We start from the raw sequence: 12,750 nt of genomic DNA, 5'->3' as shown, positions 1-12,750 counted from the left end.
TGACGTAAGCGCAGACAGAACACACCCTAAATGTCTTGATGAACTGAATACACAGCAAGTTATAGTGCTTTGCTTTCTTGGGTTGATCGTTTTAGCAGCCCTTGTATAAAACTGTATGTAACCTTTTGAAGCGGTGAAAACTGCTTCCAAGGTATAGCTTTGTCCCGTACATGTCCTGTGCATGTCCAGTCCAGAATGAAGAATTGAGGATTGGTCAAGCTTCACATGACAATTTGGCTCTCCAGAATGAAATCATTCATTTGTTCAGAACTAGAACTAAAGCACATAGAAAGTATAGATCTAGAACACACGTAGAATAAAGATTCACCGCTTCACTTTGAACCGAGGTTCGACTTTTTTTGGCATCAAAAGGCATGGTGACATAAGGTGCATTTGTTTTGCCTTTAGCATAATATTGAAAGTAATTTTTTTTCCTTTAATAGAATGAAAGGCAGAAAATACTGTCATGTTTTTATCCGTGACCCAAAAACCAAGGCTTGAACCGAACCGTGGGCTTTTCTGAACCGTTGCACCCCTAATGGATTGTCTACCAGCAAGCTAAGAAACACCTTTGTTATTACACATCCTCTATCTCACAATAAACACTAAAACATCATTCCCACAGTACTGTGTCTTACCTTCTGGTCGGTGAGAGAGTACATGTTGCCGATGATCTGGGCCGCCATCTTGCGCGTGTCGGTGGAGCGGTCCTGAAAGGCCCTCTGGACGATGGGCATGATGAGGGCCAGGGAGGGAGCGTCGATGAAGTGGACAAACTTGGTGTCCAGCAGGGTCTGCAGGCAGTTGTGGGTCTTACGCGACGGTTCAGTAAGGGCGTCCAGCAGAATGGGAGTTATGGCTGAGAGAGATGAACCATAAAAAACGTTTATGTCAAAATCAATAGCCGTTGCAACTTTGCAGCCATCTGCACTCGCACTAACTACTTTGTGTCCTGAAATGGTGTGCTTAGGGCTGTCACGATTATGCCATTTTACATGACGATTATTTGTCACTCAAATAATTGCGATTATAAGGATTTAATTGTGTTTTTGTCGTTGACAATTACATTTCCGTTGGCTTTTAGGCTTTGAAGTTGCACATGCTAGATATGACACATGACCTAAATATACAAAGAAATTACTGACATATTTGACAACTTTATACTTAAAAAAAGAACACTGATCATGGAAATAGCAGATCTACAAGCTCACAACGCGTCGCGATGCGACGCGTTGTGAGCTTGCAGATCTGCTATTTCCTCTATTTTTTACTTTTAAAAAAATATATGAAAACCTTTCAACATGGAAACGATTATGACGATTATGAAAAATAATCACGATTATGTCAAAAAAAAATCACGATTAGACGATTATGTAATAATTGTGACAGCCCAAGGTGTGCTGTTCCTCTGGAACCACATGTACCGCATATGGTCTGATACTGAATCCAGCATCTTCTCTCATGTGTAGATAGCCATCTAGCGTCACTTCATTCTGTCTCAAAACAAATTGCGGACCATCCACGTTCCTTTAATGTTTAAAAATGTAAATGGTGAGGATTTTTTTTCTTACGTCTCTGTAACTTTGTAAATAACCTTATACTGCTGTGCTGCCTCTGGGCAACTGATTTTCCCCCTTGGGATAATAAGGGTATCTATCTATCTATCTTGGGATCCTCATAGGACAGGACAGTGTATATTGAAGTATATATGAATATTGTAATTGTCTGAAAAGGTGTTGTATAATCAATCCCATTAGGGATGTGCCACGAGGTGGCATGACACAAAATAATTCATTCACAATTACTTATCGTCTGATATCTGCTGCCTAATGCTGTCTCCAACTTTCACGAGATTGTGCTATTTTCCTTTTTTTTAAAGGTGCACGCACATTATGTATATTTGATAATATTGTACTGCTATATATTCTCTATTCTTAAGACTATGAGAATGTGTAACTGCAAATTGTTAGAGCTTGTACAGAAAATAGTTTACACCTGTAAACATGTTGAGGTTGATACAGGGCAATACCAGCCTCTCTGAACCATAGATACAGTAGGTCAGGGTTCCCCAATTAGTTTTCCCCAAGGTCCGAATTATGTCTAGGGTACCCGAGGGCCACAACATTGCAGTAGGTTCTTACCCAGGATCTCAGGGTTACGGATGACAGAGCCGATCTGTCGGAGGGCCTGCTGGCCGGCCTTCTGCACCTTCACGTGGGAGTCGGTCAGCACCTCGGTCAGCTTAGGCACGATGCTGGGAAGGCAGGAGGACAGCTGCTTGGGAGCACAGAACGCCATGGCACCTAGGAGCTCCACAGAACCTGAAGACACAGGAGAAAACATCACAGCTATACCAGGAACGTAATCATGATATCTGGTTTCTCTTTTACTGCCTATGACGAGCGCTCATCTTATGTCGCTCACTGCCACGGTGAGCGCTCGTCAAATCCTGATTTGGTGCAAGACTGAGCACAGTCAATGGGGAGGGGCTGGTGTCTGCAGTTGCCACAGCAACCACGTTGACTGTGCCTGAAGTCATGTGCCACGCGGCCCTGGATCTACAGTGTTGATTTTGGATGAAAGCGAGGCACATTCCACTAGCTCTATCTTTGTACTGGAGATTCGTGGTCGTGATTATTTTCCGCGACACTATAGGACTTGCGGACGTCTCTTAAACCAGGGGTTTTCAAAGTGGGTGACGGGGCACCCTGGGGTGCCGTGAAGGCAGTCCAGGGGTGCCGCGAGATAATTTGATAATATTTGGATTTTATAGATGATAAATACAAAACAAACGGTTTTGGACATACAAGGTTTCCACCCGACAACGACGACATGCTAAAAATATAAGGTGCTAGGAGTGAAAATTATAATGGGGGTGCCTCGGATTAAAAATATATTTATGGGGTGCCCGGATACAAAAAAGTTTGGGAACCCCTGTCTTAAACAACACCATGGATGGAAATAATGGATGGATATTATTCCATAAAATCTTAAAGGTAAGGGATTTTGATGGCAGGGAACAAACAATATGATTAGCCTAACTTTGGCAGTAAAAGAGTTAATAGATGTATGGGTCAAGTCTAGGAACTGGAAATCTACCTTGCAAAAACATATCTCTGGTTAACTAACTAATTACACTGCATGCAGATGTGCCTCACCTGCTTTGGTTCTCCAGGACTCCTCCTCCAGGGCCACCAGCAGAGAGGGCAGCACCAGCTTCACACCATGGGCACTCAGGTTCCTCATCACAGCCTTGGCACAGTCATCAGCAGCCTGGAGAGAAGACAGGATGTGAAGGGCAAACACATACTGTAGCAGAGGACGACTTATTTGAGCAGAGTGTACAGCAGGGTTCCCCAATTAGTTTTCCCCAAGGGCCGAATCATGTCTAGGGTACCAAGCCGAGGGCCACAACATTGCAGGGGGCGATGGTGGCGTTCCCGCTACTCCAGCGACAGTTCAGATATCGTCGTTGTCGGGAAATCTTGTATGTCCAAAACCGTTCGTTTTGCATTTATCATTTTAAAAATGATTTAAACTAGTGAAAACGAAAGTTACGTATGTAACTACGGTTCTATGAATCCCGAATGACCGCCAGAGGCGGTGCTTAAAGCACTGAATATCTCCCTTCGCGCATGCGCATTCGAGTATGAATACCAACAAAGTCACTTGTGACCCCTGGATGACCCCACAGAGGGTATATCATCCGGGGTTATCCAATGGATCATTTCCTACAGAATCTTCTCGCGAGACCACGAGGATTCTGAGTGACCCAGTGCTCTGGCGGTCATTCGGGATTCATAGAACCGTAGTTACATACGTAACTTTCGTTCTATTTCATCCCTCCTGACCGCCAGAGGCGGTGCTTAAAGCACTGAATGACTATACCAACAAAGTCACGAGGAATCCTGATTACAAACCTCAAAGAGCAGAATCGAAGGATTCTGGGAAGAGAACCACCTCCAATGGATATGGAGTGGCAACAATCACCCAATAGAACCTGGAGAACGTGCCAATGACTGCCATGAGGCAGTGGCACCAATATCTTCCAGGGGTACTACTCTCAGGTAGCCCATGATGTGGGGGCACTATCATTAGAGTGGCACCCTATACCAGATGGCAGGGGACGATTACTCGCCTTGTAGGTGTGGCTGATGGCACCCACAATTAAAAAATGGGGCAGGCGCTGTATGGGGAGCGCAATATCTGGGCCATCATAGCCACGGAAGAGCTGTTCTGGCCGCCGAAAGCATGTGGCAGGGCTAACATAAGCTCTATGGGCCCACACTGGGCACAACAGTTCCAGCTTGTCCACCCACTCTCGTGGTGGAGGTTAAGCTGGGCAAGCCTTACAGGCTGGTTGAGGTGCGGCTGAGACAGCACCATTAAGGAGGAACGCTGTGTTCGGCCACATAGCGACACCTCAGCCGTCTAAGAGTCACTGACAGGCAGGGTGTGTAGCTCACTGACACGTCTGTTGAGGTAATGGGCAGGATGAATGCCTTCTCACCTGACCCCAACCTAGACTGCCTGTGTCAAGGGCTTGAAAGGGAGGCCTGCAAAGGGTGTCCCGTACCATGGGAAGATCCCATGATGGAAGTTCTCAAGGCTCTTGAAGGATGCAACCTCAGAGCCCCCTCCGGGAAAAGGAACACTTGACTGTTGTTCCCCACTATGGCTGTGCCATTGTTGATTCTACCATGTCGACATGGTCTTGCAGCTACGTAAAATTTTAGAGTAGACGGAGAGTGGCCCCAGTCTAGGAGGGACTGGTGAGATTCCAGAAAAGCAGACACAGAGCAACGCACTGGGTCTTCACTCTGACCCATATACCAGTTGGAAACAACTTCCAACTGTTATCTTACTGTAACCTAGTGGATGGCCTTGGCCCTCTAGCATTCTGGATCAGCACAGCTGCCCCGCAGCGGTTCAGCTGGAGGCGTTGAGGATTGGGATGCCAGATCCGACCTCCTAGTCGAGAGGAGACCTCTCCTGTCGTGGAGGGGCTATGGCGCACTGCGACTGAGTCTGTGCAACCGAGGAAACAGTCCTCCCTGGCCAGAAGGAAGCCACCAGTCGAATGGTGTGACCCTCCTGAAGAACTCTTAAGCACTGGTCGTATCAGTGGAAGCAGTAGAATGCATGTGCAGTGCCTCTGGGCATGTGCACATTTCAAAGGAAGGCGCCCTTCGGGCGGCAACCTACTTGGGGCTTTTGAGGTGATTCTACTCACCCGGTAGATAAATTGCCCTTAGGCTAATCGGGCAGGGGGCTGCCCAAGTCATGAGGTCCATGGACGCCTACAGCAGCCGTGCAGACCTGGTTCCGCCCCGATTTACCGGATACGCGGTCAAGGTGTTACGTGACCGCATGAGAATGTGCTTGCCTCTCAGGCACGGCAGAAGGCACTGTAGAGCCAAATACACCACCTGGTGCTGGCTGTTATAGTAGTGGCATTTAAGGCCACAGGTGTTATTGATGTTACAAATCAATGTTATGGTCAGAGATGCTCTAGGCAACTCCTTCCCTTATTTACTGAGCCCTAGATGGGCCATGCAGGACGGGTGACGTGCTGCAACTTGGACACCTGATTCTGGGATGGTACGCAGATCAGCCAGTTGCCCAGGTACGACGGGACCCTCATACCCTGAGACTGCAGCGGCACAAGCGCCGCTGCCAGACACCTTGTGAACACCCTCTGGGAGAGGGAGAACCCGAAAGGAAGCATCCTGAGCTTCCAGTGATGGCCTTGATAGGCATAGCACAGAAACTGCCAGTGTTGACAGGCAGCGGAAACTGTGGGTATCAGTTTGCAGATCATCTGCTGAGGTCAACATATAAGATGACATGACCTTAATATACCTCTTGGGACCCCCCAGACTCAAGAAAGTATGTCGATTAGAACTAGCCTAGCACAGCTAAACAATCCACCCATGTTAAAACAAGGTGGGTACGCTATACTATACTGCAGTTAGTTAGCTGCATTAGTATATAGTCTGGCCAAACCAGGCTAGATTAGAACCTCCTTGTCTGACAGAGGGTCTACAGCCTCGATGGCACCCTTCGTCAGGAGGACGGATAGCTCCAATGTTAGGATTTTTGCTGGGTCACTGACTGCCTTCTTTGCCCCAGCCAGATGTGGGGGGCCGGTGTCGGAACTGATGCTTATATCCGGCGTTTGAGGTGGCAACCACCAACACGTCTAAAGTGTAAGCAGCCCAGTATCTGAGCTGCAGATGGGAAAAAATATCCGACAGCTGGCCCAGTAGCCTCAGCTGCAGCCTGGTCTACCTAGCCTGCATGGTTCGCTTCAGTGCTTCCATCACTGCTGAACCAAACTCTACTTCCAGCTCCACTGGGAGACTACAGAGTTCTCCTAGGTGCCTCCGTCAGGTTTAACTGTGAAAGCCACACTCTGGGATGAGTTTGAACTAGGATGGGTATCATCAATCCGAGTTCATGGAAATAAACCCAATGCCTCTGGTGACACGTCACTGAGGGTGATGGGGTCAGCATTCCCATTGCCCTTTGCAAAGACGTTGAGAGGGCAAGCATAAGGTATTATAGGGAGTTGCCCAAACACCTAGCATTCAAACCCCCTGCCACACAGCCCCCTCGGGGAACACAACGTGGAATGTGATGACAGGCTTGATAGCTGGCCTGCAACCCAGGCGAGCAATTGAATCATTCATGGCTGACAGGGGTACAGGCATGAGGAACATAAAAGGCAGTGGAGGGCGGCCTGTGCCTGGCGAGGGTGCTTGGCCTGGTTAGGTGCTGGCATTCCAGGGCTATGCGAATGATAATGCGCATGGAGCTGTACTATGTCCCAGCCAATGGCTCTGAGCTGAGGAGTGGGAGCTTGGCTCTAAGGCCTATGCATCTTCCTTATATTCATGGAAGTGTGTAGCTCAAGCTGCAAGGAAGATCACATCATCCTCTGGAGTCAGCTGTGGCATTGGAGGAGTAGGCACTTAAACATCCTCCAAAGGTAAACAGGTTGGCGGGCAATGGCCCTCATGTAAGCCAACTCAGCAAATAGCCAATCCAACATGGTCGAAGTCAGACCTTTTCTTCCTGGTACACAGGGCAGAGGTCATGGCCAGCATCCGGCTGGGGAGGAACCTCACACGAGGTGCAAAAGTGGGAGCTCTCCATTGTGGTGGCACCGGTTTCTCTGCACCGGCCAACACACACCAGTCCCAACTAGCCCAGAGCGCGGACGCCACTGGTTGCTAGACAATATTGACCATATGCTGGAGGGAGGGAGCGTGTAACGCTGCCTATACCAGCAAAGGCCATAATTTGAGCAGGATAGACAACTCTTCAGCTTACCAGAGCGTGAACGTCACTGTTAGCTGGAACGTCGACATTAGCTAGACTGTAGAACCTGTATGGTGGGGGAGGAGCGCGTACGCTACTTGTACCACCAGCAGTTGCCCACTCATAAAATAACCGGCTTGCAATAGCCGTCAATCTGCTACCATACATCTTTCTTTCAATGCTTTAAATGCTTATTGTTGCACTGCTTGAGATTTACAAGTTAAGTGCATTAAAAAACCAGAGCGTGAAAGCTGCTCTTAACTGGACTGTGAAACCTGTATGCTGAGTGGAGAGGGAGCGCGTAGGCTGCCTGCATCAGCAGAGGCTGTTAGTTGGTCTGTGGACCACTTGCTGGGGGGAAGGAGCGCTTACGCTGCCTGCACCAGCAGAGGCTATTGTTGCCAAGAAAATGTCTCAACAAAGATTATAAATATATATTACTTAAATGTAACAATAGACTACTGGTAGCTAGCTACACAGTAGATTAGCTGCAGTAGAGGCTATAAGCTGGGGGGAGGGAGCGCTCACGCTGCCTGCACCAGCAGAGGCCGTTGGTTTGGTCTGAAGACAACCTACTGGGGGAAGGGAGCGCTCAAGCTGCCTGCACCAGCAGAGGCCGTCGTTGCCGAAAATTGTATGTCAACCAAAAAAGTTATATAAAAAAAATAAAAATATAAAGTTAGGCTATGGAGTACCAGTAGCTACATACCAAGTAGGCTAGCTGCAGCAGATGCCGTAAGCTGGGGGGAGGGGGCGCTCACGCCACCTGCACCAGCAAAGTTTTTAATTACAGCATTTAGTCGGCTCTTCAGATAATCAGGACTGTTAACTGGAACACCGCCGTGCTGTTAGTTGGAGCCTGTTCGGTGTGAGAGGAGGAGCGTGTACGCTACCTGTACCACCAACAAAGGCTAACTAATAAACAACCAGCTTACAACCTTCAATAAAGGTTTGGATGCTGCCATCTATGTAGCAGTGTGAGATGCTTCTTATGCCAATGTCTATTGTAGCACTTTGAAATCTATCCAAATGTAAAGTTGTTTACTATGCAACTTACAACCAGCTTATCATCACCCTCAATAAAGGTTTGGATGCTGCCATCTATGTAGCAGTGTGAGATGCTTCTTATGCCAATGTTTATTGTAGCACTTTGAAATCTATCCAAATGTAAAGTTGTTTACTATGCAACTTACAAACAACCAGCTTATCACTCTCAATAAAGGTTTGGATGCTGCCATTTATGCAGCAGCATGAAATGCTTCCATTGAAAGCTACCCAACGTAAGTTGGTTTATTATTATAAGAAAACGGCAAGTGAACACAGCTTAATATTGACGATTGTCAATTCTTGTTATGCTTGCATTACCAGTAAAAGCTAATCAAGTAGCAAACTAACAACACTACTTCCAAACACGCTAGTCGTAGTAGTCTGAGTTACAGATCCATGCTGGGATGAGAGAGCGTTATGCAATCTACACCAGCCAAAAGTTTTAACATAAAGTTTTGGAAATTAAGCTATGAACGAACTACTGGTAACACCACCAGTAATGGGAACATGCTGGACGAAGGGCGCCCGTATCAGCACTCAGCAGTGGCTAATAAACAAAACAAGCTGTATACAATATAGTTAAGAGTTTGAGCTACTTGTAGCTCCACTTAGTAAAGGACACTTGATGGAGGGAAACAGTGCGTACACTGCCTGTCCAACATAGGCCAATAAAAAAGACAGATAGACACCATTTATCAAAGCGATTGCGCTACATAGTACAAACTATCGGTAGCTACGGTCAATCAATCATGAATAGAGACCATTTTGCTGAGGCAGGTCGCGCTATACGCTGCCCGCCCTGTACCAGCTGGCTAATAACAAGACAAACTATACAAAATAGCCGTTTACGAAAGCTTGAAGCAAGCCTGAACGCTGCCAAAAGCTATTAGACAATGTCTACCAAAAAATCATAGTAAGTAGGCCGCCATGCTGTGAGCAGGGACGGCTATCGAAACAAACGATAAAGAAACTCGCTAAAAGCAGCGTGTTTTAGCAACAAGGAAAGTAATAATAGTCTGCATCCTTGATAATCAGGCCTGTCAACTCTCCTGGATTTCCCAGGAGTCTCCTGGATTTTGAACCCCTCTCCTGGGAGTCTCCTGGATTGGCAAATCTCCTGGATTTCTCCTGGATTTGGTATCAAACTCCCAAAATTCACCAGAACACAGGAAATTACATCTACTATGTATTTTTTTTTTCTGGGGGAGGACCCCCAGACCCCCCGCTTTAGGGGTGGGGCAATGAATGCAAGAAAGATCAGACACATATTCACTTAAGTAATGACATAAAAATTAGAAGTCATCGTTAAAGATGTCCTTTGGTTCAGTCATCAATACATGCGTATAAAACATGCACAAAATTCACTAGAACACAGGAAATTACATCTACTATGTTAATTTTTTTCGGGGGGAGGACCCCCAGACCCCCCGCTTTAGGGTTGGGGGCAATGCATGCAAGAAAGATTATATACGTGTAATGACTTAAAGATGAGAAGTCATTATTATTCACCTACAATTGGCAATTTAAGGCTGAAATTGTACCAGTGCTAGTGAAGCAAGCCTGATAAAAGTATCAAACATGCACAACATTCAACAGAACACAGGAAAATATATATATCTGTTAAGAGGTTTTGGGGAGAGGACCCCCAGACCCCGGTAGGGGAGTTCCGCGCACCCCCCAAAAAATTAATCTCCTGGATTCTGACCGTCCAATGTTGACAACCCTGGATAATGGTAGAAACGGAGCGCTAACGGTCCGTTCACAGCAAACGAGAATCTCGTATTGGAGGGAGGCAGCGCCCGCAGCCTTTCGCAACAGTTTATTCTCTTATACAACAACACAATGTAACTTTAACCTCATCGTAGAGCGGAACTTACCGCTAACAACAGTAACCTACCTCTTGTCCGGAGAGTTAAGACCCTCGTCAAGATCGGACGCTTTCGCGTCCACGTGAAATAAACTCCGCTTGTAGAGGAGATAAAGTCGCAGTTCCTGGAGGGCGAACTCTCGCTACCCCGACCAAAACGGCCACGGAACTACTAGCGACTTCAATAATAAGGTAGGTTGCATAATAATGCATCGTATACTGATGCATATTGTAGCTCAATGCAGAGCTTGCAAACGAAACTCGGCGCGCGAGAAGAAAAAAGGAAATGATCCATTGGATAACCCCGGATGATATACCCTCTGTGGGGTCATCCAGGGGTCACAAGTGACTTTGTTGGTATTCATACTCGAATGCGCATGCGCGAAGGGAGATATTCAGTGCTTTAAGCACCGCCTCTGGCGGTCAGGAGGGATGAAATAGAACAGCCGATCTACAAGCACACAACGCCACAACGCCTCGCACCGCGAGGCGTTGTGCTTGTAGATCTGCTGTTTTCACTACTTTTGTGAGACAGCCTTGAATGATGAAGCAGAGCTTTACTTTGCGAAAGAACGTACACATTTGGAGATACAAGGTTTCCACCCGACAACGACGATAGTGTTGTTGCTGCTCTTATACCACCATTATTACTGGGGTTGGTGGGGGCCTGACAGTAGCCCCCCGCGGGCCGCAAATGGCCCGCAGGCCGCCTATTGGGGAACCCTGGTGTAGAGGATGATTTCCCTCGATTTCTTTGTTGTTATGCCGCAGTGATGCTACTAGCCCTGCATCCTGAGTCCCTGACCCATATTTTTAATAAAGGACTCATTAAACTAAGCATCCCTGCATCCCCAGGATGTATACAACACTATCCTTCCTGCTATCAATCATTTCACTGCACCAGCTGAGCTGCATGTGGTGGAGTCTCCACAGCTGTGCGTTCTGGCATTATTGATGCGATGATTGAAATTGTCTTGTAAATCCATGCTTCTGTCCTTTATTAACTACACAAGTAGCTATTTGCCACTATTTGTTTAAATTAAAGTCCTTTTTGATGTTTTCGCCGTTCATGTCCTTTATTAACCCATTTTGTGCCCCAGAAATTAACGGATTAAAATGTCCAGAGTGCCTCTCGCTGGCTCCATAAACGGTCAGTCTCTTATTTTGAAGGCCAGAAGTCCATAGCTTAAACACTTCCGGTTTGACGTCATTGCGTCATTCACAGGAAGCGGTCATCGTACACGTGGTGTTGTGTAATGGCGGAACGGAGCTTTTCAACATGTGTTTTATTAGCGAGCATCTATTGCCATCCTCGCTTTGAAAGTGTTGTTTGGAGATAATGGACATTAAAGATGAGATTCCCCGTCTGCCTCAATGTTATGGGATTACTATTTTGTGCTCGTGGATCCGTGATGATAAATCAGCGAGGGAGATCGTCTCGGGACCTTCCGCCCATGTACCCGGTAGGATAACCGCCGTTACTTTTCGCGAGACATCTCGCGATTGGCACTGCGAACATCAAAGGGAATTTCGCGAGATATCTCGGGAAAGGCACTAAATGAGTTAACTACATACAAGTAGCTATTTGCCACTATTCGTTTAAATTAAAGTCCTTTTTGATGTTTTCGCCGTTCATACATAAAGCGTGTGTCATCGTGGGACCCATACAATAATTCTGGGACCCATCTGAATGGCCACCTGTGGGTCCCGGGACCTATTACATTGAAAACCTAGCAACATCACTGTTTTAATGCCTATAAGCAACAGTGCTGTTGCTTTCTCTTGTAAAGTATTTTTTGGAGCCAAGTAACATGTAACGAAAAAGAAAATTGAAAGAACAGTTAGTACTGTAAGTTAGGTGTGTGTGATGACGATGAGAAGGTCCATCTACCTCTCTAACATACTGGTTCCCGTCCCCAAAGCAGAGCAGGAGGTGGGGAAGCACATGGACCACGTAGGGCTCAAACAGCTTCCCCAACATGTTGCACAGCATCTCAAAGGCAAACAGGGAACCTGCAGACAGGCAAACATTTAAGTGATTATTATGTTTATTTGTTAACGGGTTCACAATTCCAGAGTGCTGGCTAGCAAGAACATCTAACAAATGTTTGTATGTTACAGCTGGAAGGTAGCGCACTTAGAAAACCCAGTCAAATACCATTATGCTGTGTCTTATGTGCTTCTCTCTAGGGATGGGACGATAACCGATTTTATCGTGATAAATAAATACTCACGATAATCGTATCGTGGAGATTTAATTCATCGTGATATCGTCCTCCGTCATGCACTGGGATCAATTCACCTTTTATTTGCCGAGCTGCATATCCAGTTAAACCCTCTTTAATTGGTAAAAAGTACTTATAATATACGTACTTGATACAGTCTTTTTTTCACACTCTATCCAAAGCCAAAGAATAGCCGATCTACAAGCTCACAACTCGTTGCGTTGCGACGCGTTGTGAGCTTGTACTGTAGATCTGCCATCTTTTGGCAAATGTTCCACCCCGGGATAA

At 46.5% G+C, this 12,750-nt stretch overlaps 1 protein-coding gene across 1 annotated transcript in view; it reads right to left on the bottom strand.

The window, feature by feature from the left end:
• The window catches only part of gcn1 (GCN1 activator of EIF2AK4), a 76,666-nt gene that overhangs the window by 27,677 nt on the left and 36,239 nt on the right, over nt 1-12,750 (bottom strand). Inside the window, exons 34-37 of the mRNA XM_080739320.1 lie at nt 12,129-12,250; nt 3,159-3,273; nt 2,142-2,321; nt 639-859 (exon numbers count right to left, since the gene is read on the bottom strand). Of these exons, the coding sequence (XP_080595446.1) occupies nt 639-859; nt 2,142-2,321; nt 3,159-3,273; nt 12,129-12,250 (638 nt within the window). The remainder of the gene's footprint in view (nt 1-638; nt 860-2,141; nt 2,322-3,158; nt 3,274-12,128; nt 12,251-12,750) is intronic.

Source organism: Nannobrachium achirus (genome assembly GCF_963921795.1).
Source record: "Nannobrachium achirus genome assembly, chromosome: 12".
In the NCBI taxonomy this organism is placed as follows: Eukaryota; Metazoa; Chordata; class Actinopteri; order Myctophiformes; family Myctophidae; genus Nannobrachium; species Nannobrachium achirus.
The sequence above is the reverse complement of the archived record's forward strand: the minus strand, read 5'-3'. Positions and strand labels throughout refer to the sequence as shown.